The sequence below is a fragment of the Dermacentor andersoni genome, chromosome 1, assembly GCF_023375885.2.
Source record: "Dermacentor andersoni chromosome 1, qqDerAnde1_hic_scaffold, whole genome shotgun sequence".
NCBI classification, from domain to species: Eukaryota; Metazoa; Arthropoda; class Arachnida; order Ixodida; family Ixodidae; genus Dermacentor; species Dermacentor andersoni.
Window position 1 is genome coordinate 292389262 of NC_092814.1, and position 27611 is coordinate 292416872.

The following is a 27611-nucleotide window of genomic DNA, read 5'->3' on the forward strand; positions in this document are numbered from 1 at the left end:
AATACACATCTCTTGCTTCAAGAACGCTAGTTTCAAAAACGCATGCGGATTTGGCATCGGACATTTATTTGCACAAAGCAGCCGTAATCTCGATCGACTGCCTTAGGGTATACGAGATATGATCACTTTTGCGCTCGGCACTGGACGCATCGGCACCAATGGGCAACAGCGTGCATTGGAGAAATGCTGCTGCATACGTGGAGCACTGTTGCTCTACGTCCAGTGCAGAGTTAACGCAAAATCTCGCAAAAGTGATCATATCTTCGAAAGCAAATGGCCGAGAATACTGCTCCACGGCAGTGCTGCCACTGCTGATTGACACGTGCGGTGCACTTTGTACTGTTGGCAGTGCGGTTCTATGTCCTTGAGCTGAGCTTGCCAAAGTAGGCTAACGGAATTTTAACAGCAAGGTTTCATTCTGCAATGCATTACCTATCTGTGCTATCCCATTTCGGAACAACGAAATTCTCACGAAATCGAATTTTTTCGTGTTCCCCGCCGATTTCGTAGTTGCAAGGTTGAACTGTATTGGGACACTGGGACCATGCCCTTAAAAGCAGGACAGCTGGTTAGATTAAGTAATGACATAAACAGTTGACAGGAATCCTCATGATAAAATTAGTGGTTGTGGTGGTGAATCACCTTTATTCATAGGTGCACTCGTTTGAAAAATAAAATGACACAATTTGGAAAGAAGTGTTCCTATACAATGCCAAACGTTGCTTTGGCTTGAAGCAACAGTTGTTAGGTTATGACCTGGAGAATCCCCTGCTTCCAAAGCCACCTCTTCCTCTAAATCCACCACCTCCTCCTCTGTCCCCAAATCGACCCCCTCCACGGCCTCCAAAACCTCCACCTCCCCGGCCTCCAAATCCGCCGCCTCCCCGGCCTCCAAATCCACCACCTCCCCGGCCTCCAAATCCTCTGCCTCCACGGCCTCCAAAACCTCCGCCTCCCCGGCCTCCAAATCCTCCGCCTCCCCGGCCTCCAAATCCACCACGTCCACGGGGTGCACCACGGCCTCCACCTAGGCAACAGAAGAGCAAAGCATTAGTGGGCTATGAGCACAGGCACACACTTTTATTTAAGGAAGATGCTCCTCGAAACAAATTTTTTTGATCAATTGTACTAGAGCTTTCAGAATTCAGCCATTTATAGAGTTTTCTATGCAGATATCAAATATGTGTTTACTTTTTGTGTAGCTGTTATAGTTTTTGAGTTATGCGATACACAATGGCAAACTATAGTAATCTCTGTGGGCCCCTTTTTATGTACTAAATTTTCACAAAAAGCAACATGCTGTAGCTTTTAGCTCTTTGTAGATCACGAAGTGCTGATATCTAGCCAAACAGCGTGTACAATTTCTGGAACTATGCAAAAAAGATTATTAGAGCATTACAGCTAAATTTTTTTCTCGATTGCCTGAAATACAACCTTGTACTTTTGCAACTACTGCTGGGAGATATGGCAATTTCAAGAAGGTATCAGCACTGTACATATATTCAAGAGTATGTATGCCAATTTCGTTACACAATTAAAGATAAGGCAATTATAAATGTACAAGGTTACTTCCATGTAAGGTTATGTACAAGGTTATTTTCATCAAAAACTTAGTTGAACTGTCCTAATTTTTTTTCATAGTTGCAGTAATTGTAGATGCTGTTTAAATAGATATCGGCACTTAGCGGTCTACAAAGAGCTAAATAAGCTACAACACAAAGGTTTTTGCACAAATTTATTACACAATAAACTGCCTACAAAATCGCTCTATTTTGCCATTTTGTAGGTCATAACTCGAGAACTATAGCAACTACACAGAAACTAATGACATATCTGAAATATGCTTGTAACAACCATAAGTGGTTGGATTTTCAAATCTCTAGTACAAATATTTAAAAATGTTTTTTCAAGGAGCGTCTCCCCTTAATGTTATAACAGAAACATCTTACTTAAGTTAAGCAGTGCTCAGGGGGACCAATGTTGAAACTTCTTACATTAACACGCAGTCTGGAGAGTGGCAACAGTGGCATTCAGTAGGACATTTTGCAGTTTGACGACACCATCTACCATCACTAATCTGAAGCCATGAATGTGTATGCTTTGCCCAAGGTAAACTGAGAAATGCTTTAGCATGAATGTGCAGTGGGCAAAGGCTAGGTGCATTCATCAAGCTCAGCTAAGCAATGAAACAGACATGCCTCTTTAGAATTATTAACTCACTAATGCAAACATAGTTATCAGCGCTTATAACTGCACAGTAATGACAAGGTTCCTCCTTTAATGCAGAATTATCACATAAATATCTTTACACTTCTGGACCGAGAGACGGGGCCCCAGCTTGCGGCATCGATGGTGGAGGCGAAGCCTTGCGCGCAGCTGCTGCGGCGCTACCGAGAGAGGGCGCTCTCTGGTGTGACGTCACGCTAGGAGGATAAATGGGGCTACAGCTTGGCTCCTTGCAGTGGTCGGCGCGCTGCCTTGCGCTATGTCGGATGATGTATAGCCATAAGTTTAAGAAAGGGCAACCATGTCCACACCATCAGCCAAACCAAGGCGCAGCCAAGGGTATTGCTTTCGCAATCTTCCAGGCTTAACCAAGCTAAGCCTTCAGCCAATTTTTCGTTTGCCCGACAATTTGGAAAATTCTGCGGCCCCTTTGCGTGCAAGAAAAATCGATCGGCAACTGTACTTATTTGCATAAAAGGTCGAATTTCAATACAATGAAATTTCGATACAACGAAGCAAATTGCAGACTTTACCGACTTGGTTATACAGTCGAACCTCGATATAACGAAGTCCAATTTGCAGCCGAAAATTTCGTTAAATAGCGAGTTTCATTAAGTCGAGGTTCGCATGTTTCAGCAGTCCAAATTAAGATACAGGTTCTTGGAACACTCCTGGCGTATGGCACCTTGTAGATAGCAAAATTACAAAGATAAACAATAAACCCCGGAACTAATAACACAACCAAGAGCGTGATGCCCGATAGCCAGCGGGTACGAACGCATTTTTCTCCATCGCGCATACGGTGAAGAGCAGGTCTGCAGCAAGCGCCGCGCCTAGTGCTCATCGCTGCCACTAGATGTGGCCATCAGTGCCATCATCATCATCATGATTTGTCACCACTAAAAGAAAAAAAATTCCTTTCACGAAGACATGGCAACCCGTGGCGCAAAGAAAAAAAATTTTGCACATACCAGAGCTATCAACTTGAATATTCTTTCGAAGAAAATTGGAAGTAGTATTAACTTGGTGGATCCATGAGGCCACCACTTACCATTAGAACGCTTAACGCTCGCAGCCATCGGATGATACCGCGCTCAGTAAAGCAATGACGACGTTGATTCATGAAAGCTGGAATATTTTATTTAACTTCCCTCAGAGCAATTCTATGCAACTCAGATGGAAGCGAAGAACTCCGTCAGCTTCATCTGCCGCTTTTTAATAGGCGTCGGGGTTATAAGGCGCTTGTAGGTTGACAGGGCTGCTAAGGCTTGCGAGTGCGAGTGCTCGCCCGCATACGTGCGCAAGGGATCCAGCGCATCCATGACTTGCTTCGGTGTAGCTATGCTGCTTGCCGCCTGGAGTTCTTCGTCCGAGTCGTCGTCCTGCTTTTCTGTATCTGTGACGCTCTGGATTTTTGCGTCATCGTCCAGCTCTTCCGTTGTCACAGCGCAAGCATCGCTGAAGACAAAGTCCTTGAGTGTCACGTCGCTTGGGGCACCTCCCTGATCACAGAGCAGCTGCCACGAGTCAACGACATCTGTTGTGTACGCCATACTTTCAACACCGTCATTGTACTCACGGCGGAGCAGGGCCTTAAAATTAAGGCGAAGGTCCAGGCTTGTTTCATAACCATGTCGCACTTCACTGGCAGGGACCGATCACGCATTTCAGCGATGTATGCCGCAAGCTTAGCCTACAGCTCCGGAAAGCGTCCAGACTTCGGCACGTGGGAAATTTCTCACTTGCCGTCACAGATCAAAATTTCGCTTCGCTGCAGTCGCCACTCTCGCACCACCCGTTTGTGATTTGTTTCTTCGGCGTAAAGGATGGCAGCCCTCTTGAACGCCGCTGTGAACGAGTGCCGAACGATTAGTGGGCCTAGAGCACTCATGACGACTAGGGAAGCATAGAAGTAGCGCGTAGCCGGCAGTCAAGTGGAACCACAGAACACCTATACAAACTTGTGGAACGCGTCAAACCAGTGCCAATGCCAAGCGCCGCCATTCTGAGGGTGCCGCCACAAATTGGAACAGCGGCGCATCCATCAACTATCGACACCCCCCATGAGTATTGTATGCACTGTAAAACTCTCAAAAATGTTGAAAAACCCTTCCGAAAAGCGAACAAACTCGCAGGATAGCGAAAAGATACGGGTAGGGCCATAGAGCAAACAAAGAATTGTAACTACGTTGTAGCTCCCGTTGGTCTCGCTTTTTTGGCGGGGCCATGTTTTGGTTTCGTTTGTAAGTCGACCCCCCAACTTCAGACTTTCAAATTTTAAAAAAGTGGTCGACTTACAATCGTCTAAATACGGTAACCAACTGAGAAAACGTGCCCAACGACAGCTGTTCGTAAACTTACTTCCGGTTGGCGCTTTCCCGTTCCAACAGGCCGGTGACGTCATAGCGTGACGCGTTCCGGAACTTCTGAAGCACTCCGGCTAGCACTACAGGAGCGCGTCCGCTGCGGGTTTCATACGTACACGATAGATGGCGCAGCGGCACGTTCTGCTCTACATATTGAAGCGCGCCGGGAAAATTTGAGCATTAAAGGGCGCATGCAAATCGCTGTATGCCCGGCTAAAGTTTTCGTCTGCCTGTCAAGGAGGCTCCTGGTACGCGCGTGCGATGCGCGAGGACTTCGTTAAATCGGAAGTACAGTATAAAGTGACCTCGTTAAATCGCGAAAAAAAATCCATGGTTTTCAATGGGGCAGAGATTGGGAAAAATAAAAAGTGCGTTATTTCGAGAATTTCGTTAAATTGAGGTTCGTTATATCGAGGTTCGACTGTATAGAGGTTTAACTAGCATTTTTGTGTGTGTGTTTGTGTGCCACATAAGATACATCACACAGTATGTGTTTGTTATACAGTAGAACCCCGCTGTTACGTTCCTCACTGCTGCGTTTTCCCGGCTGCTACGTCGTTTTCATCCGGTCCCGGCATAGCTTCCATAGGATCCAATGTATAAGGAACCCCGCTGTTACGTTGTAGCTGTGAAAACGTTCCCGCATGATACGTCGCAACTTAGCACCCCGAACCTGCCTGGGCTAAAGTACACAACGCGCTCCAACCGCCATTTTGGCTTTTGACGAGTTTTGGCTGGGCTTGGCCGGGCTTGGCTATGGAACTGGCTGCAAGAAGCCGCACGCCAGTTCAAGAGGCCGCATGAGGCCGCCACTAAGTGGCCATTCGTGAAAAATGATCTTACTATCATCACTGTGATTACGGTCACCGCTTGGTTAGGCTTGGTTGTTGGACGGGTCGACTCACGGAGGAAGGAAACTCGGGAGAGGCCCTGACGTCACTCTTTGTAAAGCTAAAGTGAAACAGGAAGTTGGCGTTGCACGTGGCGTTGCTCCGCCTATCGGGCCTGCTCTCCTCTCTTGTTTACGTTTCTCCCACGCCGCGCTGCGCGCAACCGGGCTGCTCGGACGCGCGCGCTCCGCAGCAATACTAAACAATCGTTAGCACGTTAGCATGATTACGCCAAAGAGGGCAAAATTTCCCGCGGATATTCGTTCGTCCGTTGCCATTGCCGTGGCGCGGTGACGACAAGGAGCACGAGCCGCATAATGCCGGGGAGTTGCCAAATCCTAGCTTTGGAGAAGCCGTCGCGGCTCTGGACCTCCTCCGCAGGTACGTCGCACCTCACAGCGACGCTGACAGCAATGCGGCCTTCCAGGGTATTGAGAAACGTGTGGCGATTTATAGCGAGCGAAAGAAACGGCAAGCCACCATTCTAGACTTTTTTAAGTCCTAAGCGCACTCTGTGGAAATAAATTGTCTATAGTTGAAGCTGCACTTTTTTCATTCATTTTCGGAGCTTTCCTCACTGTTGCGTTTTCCCGGCTGTTACGTTTTTTTCCCCCGGTCCGGTGAAAAACGTATGAACGGGGTTCCACTGTACTGAACCACTGTGAGGTGTGCCCCCCTGGCTATTTAGGCCATGCTGCTTCAAGGTGTTATGCGAGCAGCAATTAGCTGTGGCCTTTTTCACACAACAGAGCAGTTCTTGCCTACGGTGCATACCCCTACTCTAGGTGCTTTTTTTCTTTTTTAGATTATACAGAATTTTTAAGAATTTCCCATGGCAGATTTCACAATTCTAGTCCTTACACTGGTTGCTTGATCAGGTGGACATTACTTGCACAATAAACTTAAATGCCCAATCGACTAATAAACAAAAGTCCACTAATTAAGCTTGAACTAAATATTACAGCACACATTGCAATTTACTAATTGTAGCCGATGAGTTAGCAAGGCATATCCACAACATGCCGCTTCACACATTGAAGCAAAAAAGTAACCAGAACATTTCACCGTGCACTTCCGGAATGAATAGTACTGTATCTCTAAAGTGGTGTCATCAGAATTCTTTCCAAGTGGATACGCCTTTTGAACTCATCGGCTACCATTCGTAAATTGCAATGGTATGTGCTGCAAAGTAATTAGTTATAAACTTAATTAGTGAATATGTGTTAATTAGTCACGTACTTCGATTTCTCATGCAAGTGATGTACACTTCTTTCAATAATCCAGCTCAAGAACTAGAATTTTACTGCTACAGGCGATTTTTGAAAATTCCGTGTAGCCTAAAACAGAAAAACACCTAGTACAGTACTTTGCAAAGGCAGAAAATTGTGTGCTATCCAGCCCTCAATCACCAGCTTTTCAACAACACAGTGACTGGTCAGTTTTTGAGCCTCTGTTGAAAACCTGTGTAAACATTAAGCATAAATTTTTAGTGTTAAATGTGCAGTACATGTTGCATTTCATTTGTTTTACCACCTGGATTGGGAGGGGGATGCTAACCAACTCCGGCCCGCAAATTAAGTGGGTGTGCGCTGGCTGCAGCATGTACACAAAAAACAAATGCAGCCACTTGGTGACAACTTGGCGCTGCTGTGTCATGCCAGCGTTACTTTGGTGTTGCGATGATTTGACAGTGTGCTGGTATGTCCATGCTGTTCTGCTCACTATTGTTTTTTTGTTTTTTCCTTTTTTTGCCCCGGACAGTGCAGAGGAACCCTATGCAATGCTCAAAAACTAGGTTAAACGAAATGCAAATTACTCTGGCAAAATCAAGAGAAGCAATACACTGTTTTCTATGAAAACAGTCTAGGGGAATCTAAAGTTTTTTTTTATCAAAACGAGGTTCAGCTCTATTAAACTTTTCTTTCCCCAGAGTGATAAGGCGAAAAATTGCCAAATTAAGCGATTTGAATAGGTCTGTGCTTTAGCACCTCAGATTGAACAAATGGCACTAAGCAAGCAAGTACTCAATGCCTATACAAATTTTTTACACACATCTGACTTGACTTGAAGTCCTGGGAAGAGCACTACACATCAATTTGGCAACGAGCTATAAGCAATCCATATATCATTCCCTACTCTGCAGGTGCTGAACGTTTGTGGTCAGGGTTGTGCTTGAGAAGGCAAAGGAAGGCAGTACATCTACATTCAAAAAGCATTTATAACATTAACAAAGAGGCCAACTAGCTAATCAGAAACTGCATTAGGCAAAGAGAGCTGACCTACCAGCCCAGGGTATGGGTGGTCACACTGACTGCCACAGTGTGCACACACATGGCTATGGCAGGAAAAGCAGTAGTTTCACAGGCTTCACGTGGACTGCTTTTCAGAACCAAAGAGACACTGGAAAGTCTGCGGGACTGTGTACAGCTCCCCAGGCGGTGCTAGTATCTGTACCTCACCCACTGTAGGACCATTGTCCACCCTCCCTATCCCATTAGTTTAGCATGCTTGCTCATCACAGGACCTCCCATGCAGAAAAAGTTTACTTCTGTATGCAAGGATTCCCCAGCATCTTCAAGAAAGTATAGGTTTTTACGTCCCAAAGCCACACTCTAGCTTTGAAAGGTGCAGTAAAAGGGGCTCTGGATCCATTTTGACTGCCAGTTTTCACATGCTTGTAAACACAAGTCTAAGAGCACTAGTGTGTTTGCCTCCTGTTCCCACTCGAGCAGAAGAGCACAGCATTAGTGGGCCATAAGCACAGGCACACACTTTTATTTAAGGGGAGACGCTCCTTGAAACAACTTTTTTTATTACTTCTACTAGAGGTTTTAGAATTCAGCCATTTAAAGAGTTTTCTATGCAGACTTCAAATATGTCATTATGGTGGCTCGCCACAGCCAGGGATCGAACCCGTGGCACCGTGTTCAGGAGAATGCCATAACAGCCGAGTCACCATGGTGGGTCCCAACGTCATTGAATGACACTGAAGGTATGCAAAGTGCCACATAGCCACTATAAAGGTATTATAGCATGTTACTGAAAGTGAAGAGCAGACCACTTCTTACTAGTGCTACACGAGAGAAAAAACCAGCATGCACACATCTTTTGGCCATGGCCACACGCCGCATTCCAGTGTAGTTAATGTGACCCCAGCAGATTGCCACACAGACATCACAGGCAATGTGGACACAGAAGCTTGAAACTAAAGCTGCACAGGAATCAGGTTTGAAGCGAAAAAAAAAAAAAACATTGGCAGTGGTCTTACCTCTTCCCCCACCACCTCTTCCGCCACGGTTCTGCTGGGAGCCAGATAAATATTTTGCTAGCGGTGTCAGCTTGCGAGGGTCTATGTAGAACTGAAGAGTTTAGGATGGGAACAAAATCAGAATAAAACATGATGCAAGCAATAATCCCAATTGCTCATGCACAAAGTTTATATGGTTCAGCCATGCTGGGTGAACTTCACACCAATTTAGTGAGTTAACGGCAAAAAAGTAAGCAACAAAGCACAAACAAGGACAGAGGAGCATAATTAAAGGCAGGCATTAAAAGTGCACCAACAAATACAATATGACAGCGTAGACAGGATATGTGCAAGCACACAACCAACCAATATGTGCATGTCCCATCTTCTTCACGGTCATGTTGTCTTCATTTGTGCACCTTTAATAGCTTATGTATAACTAGACGGGTGTACCTCAAGACACATACGAGGGGTCACCCAAAAAGATCCAGAGATATTAGAAAAAATATAAGTATTATCATTTAGGACAAAAAAGACTTAGCTCCCTTCAAAATATTCTCCAATTGAGTCAATATACTTGTAACAACCTTTTCTCACACTCTGGAGCTCCTCAAGCTTCATGCAGTTGAGTCGCCCCAGCCAAGTCGTCTTCACCCCATGTACAGTGAGAAATCCGCTTTTTTATTGAATTATATTCTTTAAATATGTGTGGTTTGATAAATAGGGTGCGTAGAGAAAGCCAGCCAATCTCTTTTGAGTCACTTTCAATGTGATTTTTTTCAAATCCTGGCACAAAATCAATGAAGTTTTCTCTTTTGCTTTTTGTCCTCTATGAGCATTAGGGGAACAAACATTATGACAACGCATCTCATGCATAATTTCACACTCAAAATCCAAAATCCAGTCACGAGCTTCAGCTCATACCAGCATCTTTTGAAATCTTGTCGGATGTGTAGCAACAACTCTCACTGACTTTTCATCAAAACTTTTTCACAATCTCAAAGGTATGACTGCTTAAAGGTCGGCCAAAATGAGAATGGTTTTTAATGCTTATTTCTCCTCTCGGAATTGCCCAAACCACTCAAAAACTCGCGTACGGCTCAGTGCCTCTTCCATAAATGTAGTGTGAAGCATTTCAATTGTTTCTTTGGCCTTGCATTCTCTTTTTCAAGGACGAATCAAAATCTCAAGGAAGTTTGTTGTCCATTAGAGAAAGACATCATGATTTTGCAAGAGTAGTGCGACAACAGTTGACACAATTGACATGAACAAACCAGTGACATTTTACGGTGATGTCAGTTTGGGTAGTGACTCGCAAAGTGTCTACTTATACCCACCTAGCGATACAATTGCGAAGAGCTCCATTAAGCTAATAAAGTTTTTGCGGGACCGTACACAAAATTTCGTTGTCTTGATCTTGTGTAGTGTTAATGACCACAAAATTCATCAGTGCACCACCTAATATTGTACAAGCTACCAAGATGTGTACTTTGCACCTGAACATCCTTTCTTTATTGCAGATATTCAGCTAATTTTTATGAAGTGTGCTCCCATCACTGCAAATAAAGACAAATCTGGCACTTTGTGAGCTACGAAACTGTAAACCAGATAACGTCCTCACTCATCCTTGGCCTCCAATTAAGGCTTAGGAAGAGTTGTTGCTTAGCATAGAAAAAAAATTAGTCATCGTTCGTGCTATCGAACGTGACACGAAGAAGTAGGCGCTGGCACGCGACACGGATCTGCTGTTGACTACAGTGTGTGGCATTTGGAATGTGAAGAAGCTGCTCGGCAGTGCTGCTGCAACCGCAAGGAGATGTCGGCTATGAGATTAGACTTTTCGCCATCATTGCGTGTGTTGTTGCCGAAGTGGCGGCTAGCAATAGTGATGAGGACGACACGGAAAACGACAGCATGGGCGATTCAGGACCGACAGTGGCAGAAGCTGCGCATTACGTCAGCCTCGTGAATGCAATTGTCGCAACGAAAACAGCGCCCCGCAATGAAAAGGCACCCTGCGACTTCTGCAGTGCTACCGCGTGCATGCACAGAGAATACATAACGCCAACGAGGAATTTGCCATGCAAGTGTTCGCCGAGAAGAGGGGGGCTGGCTGAAAAGCTCCCTCGTAGCTTTAGTAGGTTCGAGGCGGCTGTCATCGCTGCTAAGCTGCCGTGGCATCAAACGAAAATAACACTTTTGTCGCACGAAGTGAATAAATACTGCATGTTTTTTTTCCCCTTTCATCGTACTCTCTCCGAGTTCCGTTTTTGACAGGTAAGTGGTCTATCTCATGCTATTTCGGTTAAACAGTACTACCGTTTAGTACATATGTTTTCCGAGCTCCGGCCAACTACGGCTTAAGTTTTCACTGTACAACAGCATCGTAGTGTTATAACAAACATCATGCATCCGTCCACCTTAAACCAAGAAATATAAGGACCCTGAAATTGTCAATTTGCTGAAATTTAAGTTTTTTATGCATTGTATGTTTTGCACATGTTAGGCACTATTGTTTAACCAGAGCAAAGGCTACCCATTAGTAGTGGCCTTTCCTACTGGTCAGCCGAGGTTCTGACATATTACAGCACATCAAGCATGAAAAATGTGCAGTGTATTACAGGGCTGACTTTGTCCCATAACAATCTTTCTCAAATTAGCTGATAGTGTTTTGCTATGCTAGTTAAGGGGGTTTACTGTATAACAAAAATGCCTGTTGGCATACTTTCTTTCGGTGACCACAGCGCAAGCAATGCAACACATTTAAATTAGAAGACAAACTACAGTTTTAGTAACTTTGCAGCATGCAGTGGCTTTTGTCTGCATAGGTCTGATGCATGCTTGTGACAAACGTTGACACAACATGCCAATGAGTAAAAAATCAGAAGTGTGAGGTAGAGCAAAGAAATCCAAGGTCAGTACTTTCGATACAATGAGAACCAACAAAGTCAGCACTATTGCTGCCTTACCTTCTGCTTCTTGCTGAAGGAGCTCGCCTTTACGTCCTCCTGAAGCTTGATTGAGACAAACTGTGACATTTGCAGTCAAGGGCAAAAATTTAGCAACGAGACCACAATTGCAATGAAGGCAATAGCACAGTAAAACCTCGTTCATACGTTTTGGGAAAAAAGGCAAGAAAAAACATACCAACCGGGATAATGTACAATCGAAAATAAAAAAATTTAACAGGCTCAACTATTGTTGACATTAATGTAATGCAAAGCGTTGCGGAACGAGGCGCCGATGCACATCGAGCTGGTGGTGCTCCAGCAGCCTGAGACGAGTTTTGTTGCTTTCTTATTGCGTATTGTTTTAAGAGGGTGACGGGAAACCGAAACAAAATCGAGCTGGTGGTTGGCGCCGGACGCCGCCGAAACGTGATGCCCATATGGCACTGCCTGCAGCAGGGAATGGCAGTGCGTTTGGATTATCGCCTACTAAAAGCGTGCAGTACGCTACCAATGGCACTATGCACCACGCGCTGTAAGAAAGATAGGTGAAGATGCTTACTGCAATAGGTTTGGCGGCGATAACTGTGAATGCGGCATGCGACGACGCAGGAGGTGAATTACTGGTACCTCTGCAGTGCTGGACATGTCCTAGCCATGCAGTAATGCCAGCATGCACTTACTTTCTGCAACTTTCAGCAACCATAGCCATGTACATGATACGTTAGACCCTCTGCACATACCACTGTACACCGTGAATTATTGTGGTGGCTACTGCTGGTGACCGTGATTGTGCAACAACCTGACAACATTCAGACAGCCTGCTTCAATTTGAATTTACTCTTGCTACATGCTCTTCACCCTCACAGCAAGAAAGAAACTATAAAAGCAGCCCTTACTCAGTCCCACCTCACACTGTGGACAAAGCAGTAATCATGTTTTGTCATTATTATCGAGATCAACTGTTTGTTTTGACATTTCTAGACCTACAGAGATGGTGCCAAGTGAGAAAAATGGTTTGATTTCCACTTAGCAGGTCGTGCCACAGAATTATTGTTGGTTATGCATTAGCAATATTAGCATTATTGTTGGTTATGCATTAGCGACCAAAAGCCAAATTCTTCACCACATCATTAATTTCGTACTATACTCTAGCATAGTATGTGATGACTATACGCTATAACATTTATCTCTGGGCATCTCTACCATGGTAAAGCAGAGAGGTGGCACATTCGCAGTTGGTTTAACTTATCACGATAACAGCTGTCGTGGGGTAGTGTACCACCATTCGGGAAAATGGCGTCAGCTAACTCTCTTTAGCACTATGGGTCAAAATCCCTGAATTTTCCAAAGCACACAACGTTCTTAGTGCTGAATGTGTTTGCTGAGGCAAGAAAAGAATGTGGGAAGTGTGCTAGTAGTATGAATGCAGTTTTCAAGAGAGATGCATTCCTCCCAAATGGGAGTGAGCGTTCATTGTACCAATGGGTTTCCGAACATAACAAAGATGGCAGGGTGATGAGAAAATGCCAACTAGATGCGGAGCTAACAATACGGCACAGGTTAACATATTTAGAGGAATGTTTGCCCCTGCTGTAGGCTAAGGAGGGTGCAACTACTGAGAAATAGTATAGATAACGCTACACCCCATTTCCGCATTCATGTAAATGTGGCATATGGCTTCATTGCTAATGTATTTGTTATGTTAACACACCTGCTGATCTAGGGAGCATAGATTGAAAGAATAGCTTCAACAGCACTGCAAAGAACTACAGTGAACTCTCACTTGAGTGAACTTCAAGGGACCCAAGGAAATAGTTCACTTAACTGAAAGTTCACTAAACTGAATATTCACTAGACCAACATAAGACATGGTATACATAGTCAAAAGTTTTAAGTGCAATTCATGGAGCAAAAGACATGGCATCCACAGTGTTAGAAATGTGTGAAATGGAGTTTGTACACATCAACAAGTACAAGGCTCATAACAGTTATAATGCTGCCTTTCTCATTTAGAAAAAAAATCTGTTATCTTCTTCTGCACTTGTACTTTTAAAGCACAGGAAGTAACAAAACTGTCCAAAGAGTCAATGTTTTTGTACACTTCTTCTGGCACAGCTTGCTGTTGACACAAAGTCTCTCAACTTTCCAATGTACCCTACAACCTCAGCTAGAGGGCTTGAAACTGGCTCGGCAGTTGCCTCTTCTTCGTCTCTTTTTCGAAAGAAAGAGACGACGACCATGCCACGACTAGGCGGTCGGAAAAAAACACACACCACGTGGTTTGTGGTGTGACAGATCGCCGCTTTGCTCTGGCGGCGTTGTAAGCGCCAGCGATGTTACTTTGTTCATGGCCTTCGAGATTACATGCTTGCTCGTTTTGTGCGGGCGATCTGGGAGGCCATGTCTCGTTGCCGTTCGTTTCCCGCGCCGCCGCTTTGCCTCAGGGGCGCTGTAGCGCCAGCGACCTTACATTGCCGCTGAAGCGGCGGTTTGATGAGGGCGGGCATCGGTTGTGATCGTAAAAATATGCCTTGGTCCTCTGAGCGAGTTCGTTAAACTGAAATACTGACTGTTCCGAAATTTGTTTAAGTGAACCACTCTGCATAGAATCTATAAGAAAACTGCCGGGGATTTTTAAAAAGTTCATTATTCTGAAATATTCGATAAACCAACGTTCGTACAACTGAGAGTTTACTGTACTGAGATAAGAGTATAGTAAATGTTTTTCTGATCTCTTTTCGCACAACAATAGTTAAAAATGAAAAGAAAACCAAAACAAGAAGTGCTTACATAAGCACTTTAATTGGTAATAATTACTTAAGTATAGTAAAAGAGCACCACAAGGCATTCTATTCTAGCAGGAACACGAACACAAAACACAAATACATACACAGGGCGCTATGTGTGTCTTCTTGTTTCCATGTTACTGCTTGCACTACTAGAATACTTCACAATGTCATACCAACAAGGCAACATTGCAATTCTCATTAATGACCAACAGTGACAAAATATCGCTTTGGCTAAATTTCTCATAAAGGAGTAGTATAAGCTATTCAATCTAGGCAAAGCTACAGGGCTGGTAATTGCCTAATTTTCTAATTAACAGCCTTTAAATAGCACCTCAGCACGACACATGCACTTGGTGGTTAGCAGATAACACAAAAATTCCAGCATGTAACTTCCGAGAATTTCAGCACTTCATGAGCCATAGGTCGGCAAACTCCCTCATAAGTCAACTCGCTCAGACTCGGACCGACAAAGTGAGCCTGGCTGAGTAGAATTTTGGCGAGTTTGAGTTCGAGTAAGCCTTAAGCAAAAAATATATTTTGTGAGCGAGTCTGAGTAAGTTTCGTTTAATTTGCAAACCTGTGTCGTGAGCGCTGACTGATCTCGGAGGTCATGCCAAGGAGCCACACTAGTTCTCAACATTCATGCGTCAGTTCTGGTAAGTGATAAAGTTGTTTTTTACACTTTCGGTAACAAAAACATCTATTTCTGAGCAGGAAAGTCTATTTCTGCTAGCATTTTCCAATGCGTTCCCTTATGTTTCAAATATAAAATTTTGCATGGAAGCTGCTCTATATCTACGCTACCTTGAAACTAGGCTTATTACGTGGTCAAAAATTTTGTTGAATTAGGCGTTAACATTCAAGGATTGAGCAAGGTAACCAAAGTCACAAATCTGTTTTCTTCAGCTCCACCAGAGATCATAATATACTGTTCCACACAAAAGCGTGCAGAAAGAAACATGTACACAGACTAGACAGGAAAATGAAAGATTCACCTAAATTCTAAATGGCTCATTCCTTTTCTCATCTCAGAACAGCAAAAAATAGTGCCACAGTTTCATTCAGTTTTACGAAATACAAGTAGCTGAAATCAACACTTAAGAATAATAATTGATTTAAAATGCACACATGCAGAATGCCCTCAGACCTTTTGCGTGTTTTTGTTTGTGCCATTGTGCATGCTACTCGCATGTGTGAAATTTTCATTCAATGCAAGCAGACTTGTAGAGTTTCCAAGAGCACAATAGAGAAACACTATGATGCAACATTTCTGAAACATGTGCATTGGACTAGTTAAGGATACGTAGTCCTTGATAGGTCCAAAGATCTCATCAACTTTGCCAATCTGCTGCTTGTTTTCCAAATAAAGTGGGGCATTGAAGAAAGGCACCCGCTCGTCAGTCACTTTAGCCACCAAGTCGTCCTGGCATGGGTGGCTCAGGCAAGCAAACTCTGTGTGAAAAAAAAAATGCAGCGCAAGGTTCCACATTGAATCTATGGCAAACAAAGAAACCCAGTACAGTACACTTGCGGCATAGTCCTAGAGACCAAATATTTTTTACTCAATTGTTCCAATTGCGGGTAATTATGGGAACAGGTATACACACATAACCGTGAGCAGGTGACCATCACTACGTTTCATGATTGAAAGGAAGAGAAAGATGCGCATGTACATCCAGGAACACACAATCAGGTCACTGGCACCTACTCTCTATGGCCCCTGTCAACATACGATGGTAGACAATAAGATATCATGTTGGGCACTTTCAGTTTCCTGAGCTAAACTGCCCGGAAAGCTGGCACTTCGACATCCCAGACAGCTAGTCTTGGACACTAAGCCACTTGAAACAATAGCCACTATGTAATTTACACCATGTAGCCCACCAACTGTCTGCAAATATATTGCGATGAAGCTGTATATGACATCAAATCAGCATGTTACAAAGCATGCGCGAGAAAAAAAGTTTAACAAGGAAAAATATGCAGACACACACACACATGAAAAATGCATTAACGGGGTGGAAAGTTGGGCTGCTTGATGAATCATGACTATTGCTACAGTGCGAGGAAAACAAGACATACAGTACCGATGCACACAGCGTTAACTTTCAACACATTTTACAGTCAGTGTCCGATTTTTCTGACTCCCTAGGGACCACGAAAAACTAAAAAAATCGGGCAGTCCGAAAAAAATGAATGCATGCCTTTAAATGGCTCAAATCACCACAGCCACATCTTAAATAGCTTTGAAGGTCTGCCAGCACAATTATTAGACGTCGCAGTGCTCATACCATGACAGGAGATGGCAGGTGCAAGCATGAATAATTAAGGAACTAATTTCATGTTCTGTGAAAGTGGCCCGTTTGCAGTCTTAGCACGCTTCACTACAATACATTATGTATGCTTGACTGCATAACAGCTGTATTGGGTATGCTCGACTGCATAGTAGTATTGCGGCGAAGCAGACTTTCGGGAACCATCCTTATGCAACAACGGTTTAGGTGTCTCAGTACTCACAATGTGACATGACACAGCAAAAGCATGCATGTATAATTAAGGAACACATTTTATGTCCTGTGACAATGGCCTCCTCTGCATTTTTGGTATGTGTCACCGCAATACGTTGCGTATGCTTGACCGCGTAACACTGCTGTACTGTGGCTAAGCTGACTTTCGGGAACTGGCATTATGCAACACTTTAAAGTTTAGAACCTTGCCGTGCTTTCAGCACTTCGACTCCATCAGCGAGGATGATTAAGATGAAGTCGACGTTATTGCACACAGTGGCAAATCCTTTAAAGGGGCCCTGAACCACCCCTCGAAATACATGAAAGAACACAGTCTGCGGATATCATGCGCTGCTGTGAACATCTCAACCAAATTTTGCAGTCGTGCACAGCGTGTGGATCTTGCAAGCAGAGCGTGAAGACACCTTTCTCTAAAAAACTCTCTTTTCAACAGAAGCCTACTCCTTGCTTTTTTTCTGGATGCTTTATTTCGTAATATAGTGGCAAACAACTGACATTAATCAAAAATGGTGTTCGGATCAGTGCGCTTTTTCTTACTGTCACTGTGTACATTTTTGATGCAGTTTAATAAACAGGCTGAAGTAAGCGAAAATACGCTTTCGAATTTCAATAATAATTATGCACTTCCGGAAGAAGTGGACTAGAAGTGGAAGAAGTCGAAGAAGTGGACTTCCGGAAGAAGTGAAAAAAGTGGACGCTTGCCAGTGCGCACTCCCTCCTGGCCGCTACTGGTTAGACGCCTTGGCTGACTTTGATTTGCAATGATCAAGGTATTGATAGCACTTCAAAATGCGCAAGTTGGATGTGGCTACTATCCGTCGGTCAAGCTGGTGCAGGACAAAGCCAGTCTGCACTACACAGCACAGCGAGATAGGAGCATATGAGTGCGAGCGCACATTCTAGCCCTGTTGTGCACAAAGCAAATGCTGCTGTTGCATGTAGCTTGCAGTCTGCTAAGTAGCGTAGATAACGCGGCTGCTGTGACGAGTCCCCAGGCTGAGCGCACTATGGCTCGCTGAGGACAACAGTGTTTGGCATGTTTGGTGCGTCATAGGCACTAAAATCGAAAATAGTGCTATCTACATGAACATTCAAAATCAAATTTGAACTGCACGCCACAGTCACGTTCCGTAGACAGAGCGTTGTGGGCATGCCCCGCTCCTCTGTAGCCTTTGCAGTACATGGCATTGAAGAAAGAGCGGAAGCACCGCGACGGGAGTGTTTGATTGCCAATAATTCTGATTCTGCTGAACGCATTCCAGTACTTTTCACGGCAAAGTATTTCTGAAATAGCCTAATTTAACTTCAAATGATTTCTCCACTTCAATAAAAAGTGGTTCAGGGTCCCTTTAAATAAAAAAACACAGCACCAAACAGCCGGAAGCTCGATAGCGAACATCAAAGCAGCTATGCCTCATGACAGCACGAAACGACTACTACGGCTGGCTACGGCTGCCAGCGGATCGGGGTGCTAGAGCAGTAGTTCGAGGCTGTGAGATAATCAAAATGGCGGCAGTGGTAGGTTCAATGAATACCATTTAGAACCTGCTGTCACGGCAAAAAAGTCACAAAAGTCAAACGGCGAAGGATTTCAGCATCCAAAGTTTCAGACGTCCTTACAATGGCTCTATGGGGTACGTGGCAGTGCTGCGAAGACGTCCGAATGATCAGGCATGTCCAAAAAACTAGTCATTGACTGTATTTGTAAAAACAGTGCGTTCTGCTGTTTGTGATTTTTTAATGAAATGCCTGAGCCTAGTCATGCAGTCTAATGAATCCTTGCATAGTGCAGCACGATTATGACAGGCTGGTGTGATTACAAGCGTATACAGTAGAACCTCGGTCATACGGTTTGGAAAAACTCGCAAGAAAAACACATTGGCCAGGAAAACGTACGATCCGAAGTAACTGAAAAAATTTGACAGACTCAACTATTGTTGACATCTACGTAATGCGAAGCATCGCGCGGATCGTTGCGGTGCGAGACGCCGATGCGCGTCGAGCTGGTGCTGCTCCGGCGGTCCGAGACACATATTGTTTTCCTATTGCGTGGTGTCTTAAGAGGGTGATGAGAAACTGAAACGAAATCGAGCAGGTGGGCGATGCCGGATGCTGCCGAAGCGAAACATGATGCCCACATGGCGCCGCCTGCAGCCGGGAACAGCGGCATGTTTGGATTACCGCCTAAAAGCGTGCAGTACGCTACCAATGGCACTACGCACCACATGCTGTAAAACAGATAGGTGAAGATGCTTATCACAATAGGTTTGGTGGCAACAGCTGTGAATGCAGTGTGCAGCGACCTGGGAGGAGATTTGCTGGTACCAGAATGAGAAACTGTATGTGGCGTCGTTTTCATGTGAGACAGGCGGCTATATACAGTCAAACCTCGATATATCGAACACGGATATATTGGATTATTGCGCATATCGAACACTTTTTATATTACCTGGAAAATCGCATACATTTTAAATTTCTTCTTTCGAACGGGGTCAGACGTAAAATGGATATATCGAACTCTGCCACCCCAGACAAGGTGCGCTCTGTTGACAGGCGATGAGTTTCCCCGTAACACCCTAGAAGATAGCAGTGGCGTGATGGGCGTTCCCGACTGCGGCGCACTATAGCTGCACACATCTATCGCACCGATGGCGCCATTTGAACGTAGCAGCGTACGCACGCGGCGGCTTGGCTAGTTCGACAACGTCAACGACGCACAGCATTTGCCGTACTGAGTCCACCTCGGTGCCGCGCTCTGCGCCTCGTGAGGACTGATGGTTTGAGTCCACAATGACGCGTGACAGCGCGCACTCACTGGGATCACTCATAGACGCCTTGGCAGACGCCACTTAATACTTTGATATTGACAGTGTTTCAAAATGCTTTGATTAACGGACGTGGAGATCGCAGCAGAAGCAACGGCCAGACAAAGATGCTGCCGAGGTTGTTCCTGCAAGCTCTGATGTTGCCCCGTTCCCGACTTCTACTGAAGCTGTAGCTGTTTTGACCTTTCTACGCCACTACTGCGGCGCAATAGAAGGCACCAGCCTATCGCTTGCGGATCGTTTAGATTATGTAGAGGACTCCGTGTTTAAGCACACAGCTGCTAATAAGAAGCAGGCTACACTGCTGCAGTACTTTCAGTCAAATAAATAAATACTTTGTGTTAAGCTTCAAGTGAGTATTTACTGCACCTCGATTGGGGCGCAGTCAAGGAACGTTCGGAGCACACGTTCGGTTGCACCGTGCACAATTGGCCTAGGCTACAACGACTTCGCGCGGCTGACAAAGTCAGCGCAGCCTAAGCCAACGCCTCCTATAATTAGAGGAGGTGTGGCCTAGGCTAATTGCGTGTGGCACAATAGACCGTGTGCTCCTGGCTGACGAAGTTGGTGCTGTCTAGGCAACAGAATGCGCGCTCCAAAAGACGATCACCGATTGCACCCTTGGTTCAGTGATTTATTTGCAGAAGTTTTTGACGAGTTTTTTAAGTGATTTTCTATATCGATTTCTGCCTATATAGAACTTTTTCGCAATTACCGCGCTGTTTGATATATCGAGGTTCGACTGTACTGTTCTCTATAGCACGCGCCTTGTGCCTTTTCTTGTTCAGTTGGAATCTAGAGGTCAGATAACATATGATTGCAGTCTGGAGCAGGGAACGGTGGCACGTTTCGGTTATTGCCTATTAAAAGCGTGCGCTACGCTTCCGACAGTACCACGCACTATGAGACAGATAGGCGAAGATGCTGATCGCAATAAGATTGGCGATGATAGCTGTCCATGCCACGTGCAACACCCCTGGAGAAGATTTGGTGGTACCAAAATGAGAAACTGAGTGCACGCTGGCATTCTCATGTGAGACGGGCGGGCGGCGAGTATGGCGGTGAAGCTGCTGCGGCGAGCAGCTTTATACTGTTCTCAATCACGCGCGCATCACACATTTTCTTGTTTACACGGGATCTAGCAACCGGAAAACATATCATAGGATCGCAGTTTGGCAACGTACTGAATACTGGTGTCGAAAAATTGTGTTTTGTGGAAACGTATAACCAGTACAAATGAGCGTAACTATTGGGTCATGTTCTGTATTCTCGACTGCGAATGTTGGCACGGGGAAAACTTACGTAACGGGAATGTATCAATGAAGTTCTACTGTAGTATGCTATGCACTGTGTTTTCAAACAAAAATGTGTTGAAAGTCAGAGCTGTATGTGTCTACTCCTGTCCATCTTCCCCACGCTGTATCTATACTTAAAGGACCCCTGAAATGGTTCAGACAAATTTCGTAGACGCATAAGGTACAGCTACAGTTAATCATTCGCACCACTAATTGTGTGAAGCGTCTCATATTAAGAGAGCTACGGACGATTACAAGTTACCCTCCTGGATAGCCATGCGTTTTCTCAACTCATTTGCCGAGCGATCAGGGCTAAGCTCCGCCTTCACTGGCTTTGTGTCATGATGGCATGTGGTGTTGTCTACTTCCGGTTGTCTAGGAGCAAGCTCGCGAAGCCTCTTCAACCTCTCCGCCAGCCGCCTGGCAGTTGACCCCAAGCAAGAGCTATCAAAGCAGCATGCGTTGCTTCAATACAAACAAAGAGCTAATACCTATTGCTCTAACAAAGTGTAAAACATTTTAACATTTATAAAGATGCTCACGATTACAATGTGCTCTTGATTACGCTCCTGCGAAAAATTTGCACCAACAGCAAACAAGAATACACTTCGTTGCTGCTACTGTGTTTGGAAGCTCTGTGCCACCAGGTGGCTGCACCGTGCTGACCATTCAAGTTTGCGCCGCTGCTCATCCCGTGAAACGGCATGGTCAAACAGCCAGGCCCAGTCCACTTTCACTTGTGTTTACTCCAATACTGGACACACAAAATACCACTGTGGTAGTACCATAATCCTCCGGCATAAAGTGACCGCCGCAAATGCGCAAATCCTGGCGCCGATCGGATAACGACAGTCCGATGCGCTGCAGCCCCTCCACTTGTCTGCTGCCATGCAGAGGGACGTGACGTCGCAGCATGACATGTTGCCAGTCGCTAAGTTTGCGGCCCACAACGTAACAAGGACGAACCATGGTGCTTATACAGCGGAGCTCTCGTCAACACGGAGCATGTTGTAATACAAGCAGACGACACTTGCTTTGTGCCAGAAGTGCTTAAGTATAGTGAGAAAGTGTCCTTGTGCATTCTATTTCTGTTACTTACGTTTTATAGAAACAAATTAACTAACATGCCAACTATCACGAACAACATTTGTTCACCATAATGTTAGAAAACTATCGATGACACGTCCTGGGCAGCCAATCGGATAGCTCGCCCTACTAGCGTCATTAGGGCAACTTGCATCAAATTGTCAGGGACGGCAGAAAATTTAACTGAGTGGTGTGCTACGATCGGTAGCAATGTACGTTTTTAAAACCTTACAATAAATTGCAGGCTTTACGCGGAGCACTTAGATGCATCAATTAATGATCAGAAGGACCTACCCTAAAGACTCATTTGTACAAGATCGTCAAAATCGCTTCAGGGTCCCTTTAAATATAAATGTACGCAAACTCAGCAACGTAGACAACAGTGAGCACCATGAAATAAACAAAGCGGATAGTGGAGCTACGGCAGTGGCAATAAAATAAATGTTATCCGTTATTTCCCTGGTAGCAGAAGTAGGCCAATATAGAAATAATTAGCAACTGATAGCTCCTTAAATGTAGATAACCAACTTTTCAAAGAAAAAAAAATCATATTGCAAGATTCTGTTTATACCGAACACAGCAGCCTAATTATAAAATGTGGGCACGTTTTTACTATTCGCACGCTTGGAATACCCTCTACACAGCTACCTTTGGCCGCATTGTTCTATTCTGGGAAGACTGAAGGAAAGTCTAAAATTATGTTTAACTGACATGACTTAGGAAGACCATTTTACCCCGTTTGAATCTTCCCCATTTTCAACTCCAGAAGGAAGTCGATTGGCGACACTGTCACACTCAGTTCTTGGAGTGGAACAATGTTGTCAGTTGCACTGACAAAAACAAAATTAACTGTGGAAATATCAGTGTTCTGACCTGAGGCTTCACCATAATCCATTCTAGCTTTGACAGGCATACAGCATTCTAAAGTAAATATGTAGATTGAGGGCAATTAGAGTATGGGCTCAGTGAAATCAATGTAACACAACTTCAGCCTACAATTCTGCTTTGCCTTACTTCTCTAGTTGTGTAGTATAGTGGTAGTCATGAGCACATGAGAACCCAAAGAGCAGGTTTCTGAATGCGTCAAAGTATTGAACAGCTGGTTAAAATCTATCGAATGACTTCAAGGAGCACCCGTCTGTGCTAAAATTTAGTCTCTTACAGCACAAGAAAGTCTGCATCGTTGCAAAAGGCAGCAGAGAATGCCACAATAAGATTGGGGCACTGCAGGAGATCGTGAAGTGTGCTCACTGGCAGAACTAACTAAATAACAAAAAATGGATGCCTCAAGTTGTGGGGGCACTCTCTGTATGAGGCTAAGGCTGAAGGCAAGCTCTGTATCTAGCCACACACAGTCGTTCCGTGGTACTACCCAACTTGTAGCACATGTAATCGCAGCTATGTTGGGTTCGGGCGAATAAGGCAACCAGCGGAGACAACTCTAACAATGTTTACTGCCACAAGCAATAAGTAACACTTGCAGAGGGAAGTCCACACTGTGGTAAGTAATAAATAGGCTTGCCTCGTTGCTTGTGATAGTCAGGCAAACAAGGTCGCTCATGGGTTGCAGCAGATATCCCTATCCGGCAGGTTCGAGGTCGGGGTGCCAGAGGGGGTCTCCCCCAGTTTTTAATGAAATGCCTGAGCCTAGTCATGCAGCCTAATGAATCCACATTGCGAGAGCGGGAGAGAACAAGGAGAGTGCATAGTGTGCCTTACGCGTGTCTACGCCGGCTCCTGACAACAGGCAAACATGACGATGTGAGTACGCAGGAGAAGATGGGTGCATGGGCTCCCCACAAAGTACATAATATAATGGCAAAAATCTGGGCTAAATCAACAACAGATGCACAGTGATCAGCGATTCGGATGCAATACTCAAACCACATGGCCGCCACTTGTTGCGCCACTGATGAGCACAGGGCGAGCTCCGAGGGGCCAATTGCAATCATGCATCACAAACGCTCTCACTCTTATTCTATACCACAATGCATCAGCTCGATATTTCCAGCCCCCATTGGTGGCACAGCGAGCACCGGCAGCCATGTGATCTGAGCATCACGTTTGAATCTCTGAGCACTGTACACTGCCACTGTATTTTAGCATGAAACATTACATCTTAAAGTAGCTATCCTACCATTTTAGGTAGATTTATACAATGTATGCATGAGTACACACTACCCAAGCATTTTGTCAAGTGCTTCTCCCAGGAAACAAGCTTAGTTGGATACCAAATCAGTTTTACAATTGCTATTATTCATATAGTTATAACACAACTCCCTTTTTCAGTGAATTTGAATGCATAAAATTGGTCTGTGTCTAACTTCAAGCTTTTCAGGCACCTTGGCTATGATATTTAGGTAATTTTATATCAATCATGTTTCTTTTCCTTCCTCTATATAGAGTGAAGTGGTGCAGGTGACTACCTATGATGACATTGGAATAAACTGGCCACAGATGATAAGAAGAGACTAGAATTTAAGAATGAGCACTGGTGTATCATGCCTGCCTTGAAACCCATTTCTACTTTCTCACTCTACTACATGAGGAAAACAACAAGCAGATACTTGCCAATAACCTCTTCAGGAGGTCCCTGGTCAAAGCCACTCCGAAAACCACCACCAAAGCCACCTCTGCCACCACGGCCTCCGCCACGACCACCAAATCCACCCCGATCACCACCTCCCCGGCCTCCTTGGAAGCCACCGCCACTGCCCCCATGAAAGCCGCCGCCGCCGCCGCCACCACGGAAACCTCCATGGCCTCCGCGGAAGTTTCCGCCCCCACCGAAGCCTCTGCTCATGGCACTGCATAGGAAAACACATAATTGCACGTGAAACAAACAAAAGTGAAGACAACGGTTATCTCTATGTCATGAGTTCTTGGGCCAAAGGAGTATTGCGAATGTTGTCGGAGCTGCCTCAAAGACTGCCACAGAGCTTGTTCCTGAGCAAATTTCCTCCATGCAGCAGTCGTGGCTTCAAATCGGTAACCAAACGTAATCAGCAGTGACAACTTAGCAATCACTAGCGGTGTAAGGGTGACATGGTATTACATACATGCTGAATAGCAAACAAGCATTCAATTAGCAAAGCATACTTTGGTAACAGGGAAAAAAAGTCAATAGACCAGTGCAATAGCCCAAAAACCAGGTAGCCCTATTAAATCTGTCAGAAAATAATAAGAACTAGAAGACAAACGATAAATTGTCTTCTCAGCTTCTCTGTCATGTCTAAGCTAAACAGAGTAATAGCGCATGGAACAGGACAAACAGAATGAAACAGACAAAACCCTGTCAGTGTCTTTCTGTTCGTCCTCTTCCGTTTATCTACATGTACCAACCGGCCCAAGTTAGCACTCTTTTGCAGGTCGTGTCGAGAGTTTCAGGCATCAACTTCTGTTGCAACAAACCTTATATTTAAAACCTGTATTTGTAGTGTAATGCAAACATGGCACATCAGGGCCTGAAGTGCATGTCTGCCAGAAAATACACTAGAGTGCACACCAGAATTATATTAAACGTCACTGGAATAAACTTCAGATCGGTAAACATAGGGTCAAATTTCTTGTAAGCAGGGACCTAGTAACCTTGCTTACCTAAGCAACACTGCAAGTAGGAAATTTTAAGTAAAGCTACGGCAGACATAATGCCCTAACCTTTAACTGAAATATTCATATTTATTAAGAAAATATTTAATGGAAGATTGTCGCCGGAACACTATACCTTTCTCTCCGCTTTTTTTCTTTTTCTCTGGTGCTAAAATGAAAGGTCAACACAGCAAATATGCTGATAATCGTTACAATTTTCCCACTGCTTGCTCCGTTACCACCAAACCCAAAAGGAAAAATTAGAACACGTTACAAATGCTAACATTAAGTTGTCACTCAGTTATGAGCTGGAAAAATGTCGCGTGAATCTATTCACATACTTATAAAAGGGCAAAATAACTGGCTCTACTTATTTCTACCATGATACAACTGCATTACTTACGTCGCAACTGCATTACACTACAACCATTGTGACAAGATAGATTGCTTTATTGATCTTCAATGCTCCACGACGGAGTGATGCTTTCATACAAACATTTTGCTTTGGTCTGTTCCTAGAAATTGGCGTATTGCGCTGAAAATGCCCCTTGTGAACATGACATTTATCGCACATTGCACATTGGCCTGTTGGTACGGCAAATGCAACCGAGGTTCCCACGTTTTCAATAACTGTGTACTGTCAGCGCGCCGCGACGTGCAAGCTTTTAACACATAAAGTTGGATGACACAGGAGAGGTGCCCTGGCCCGTCTGCGTCTTCAATGTTTCAATGTAATAAATAGCGATTTCTGAAATTGATCAAGACCTTTCTTGACGATCACAAAGCATTGCTGCCCTCCTTGCTGCCATCACACTGATAGTCTGCCTACATAAAATAATTATGGGCTGGATAGAAGTTGACAATGCAATACAGCCTCTTCGAGAAACTGGTGTTTTTTTTTCTCTCACAACGGCTGTCACACTCAATTGGGGAAGCACTTCTCGAGTTCAGAATTGCTATCAAAGCTGCAATAGGTGTACCAGTACGACAAAAAAAGAGAGTCCGATCTCATCATATACATTACCTTATCAAATGTTAACCCACAAAGCAGTTACAGCCGCGGCGGATGGTTAACACGTGCCAAAACACATGGAGAACGCAACGAAGGCAAGCGAGGCGCCTCGAATGTTGCCAGACTCTCTCCAGCTTTCTATGTTTCTTTACTTTCGATGGTGCAGCTTCCTAGTGGAAAACTACACTAAAAGTGACATTTAATAAACTGAAATAGTGATATGTACGTTACTAATGAATAAAGAAGCAGTTTAAGTTCGCGCATAAAGAACATTGTGAATTACTCGGATAGGACATTTTTTTTTTTTTTTACTTAAGGGACCCTGAAACGATTTTGACGATTTCCTACAAACGTACTGACTCGTTAGAATAGATCCTTCTGATCATTAATTTACGCATTTAAGTGCTCTGCGTAAAGCGTGTAATTTATTATAAAGTTTTAAAAATGCACATCGCTGCCGATCGCAGCAAACTGCGCGGCGGAATTGTCCTGTCGTCTTCTCTGTCTTTGCCCCTGCTATTTTGCGCTAGTCTTTTGAATAACGATGACACACCAACTAGCCCAGGGGCCGAATCTTATAATGGTTCGGAATACGAACCGTTCGCTTCGCCGCTTACGTCACTAGATGTGCCACTCCCAAGCCGGTGGTGGACATACAGTTTCTCACCACATTACCTAGAGGGAAATCTGGCGCTGCTGCGCTGTGGTATGCATGGGAATGCCGGTATATTGCGGATTCGGATTGGCATCGTTCTCGTAGAGACAGGACACCTTGAAGACGCGCTTGGCAAGTACCTTTCCGTCTGTC

General features: G+C 44.6%; 1 protein-coding gene across 1 annotated transcript; it reads right to left on the minus strand.

Moving 5' to 3' along the window:
• Positions 1 to 613: 613 nt before the first annotated feature.
• On the minus strand, positions 614 to 27259 carry Gar1 (Gar1 ribonucleoprotein). The gene is made up of 6 exons (XM_050196872.3): positions 26816 to 27259; positions 24775 to 25010; positions 15773 to 15921; positions 11699 to 11758; positions 8751 to 8841; positions 614 to 1027 (listed from the first exon to the last, which is right to left on the minus strand). Exons 2-6 carry the CDS (start codon positions 25004 to 25006, stop codon positions 750 to 752), a joined length of 810 nt encoding a protein of 269 aa, XP_050052829.1. The 5' UTR covers positions 25007 to 25010; positions 26816 to 27259; the 3' UTR covers positions 614 to 749.
• Positions 27260 to 27611: the final 352 nt, after the last annotated feature.

Bases quoted from the DNA above. Each gene is read 5' to 3' on its own strand.
- Gar1 (XM_050196872.3), bottom strand. From the start codon at position 25,006: ATGAGCAGAGGCTTCGGTGGGGGCGGAAACTTCCGCGGAGGCCATGGA. The intron at 15,922-24,774 runs GCAAGTATCTGC...TTTTTCACACAG, and splicing joins ACCTCCTGAAGAGGTTATTG to AGTTTGCTTGCCTGAGCCAC. The intron at 8,842-11,698 runs GTAAGGCAGCAA...TAAACTCTTCAG, and splicing joins CCTTCAGCAAGAAGCAGAAG to TTCTACATAGACCCTCGCAA.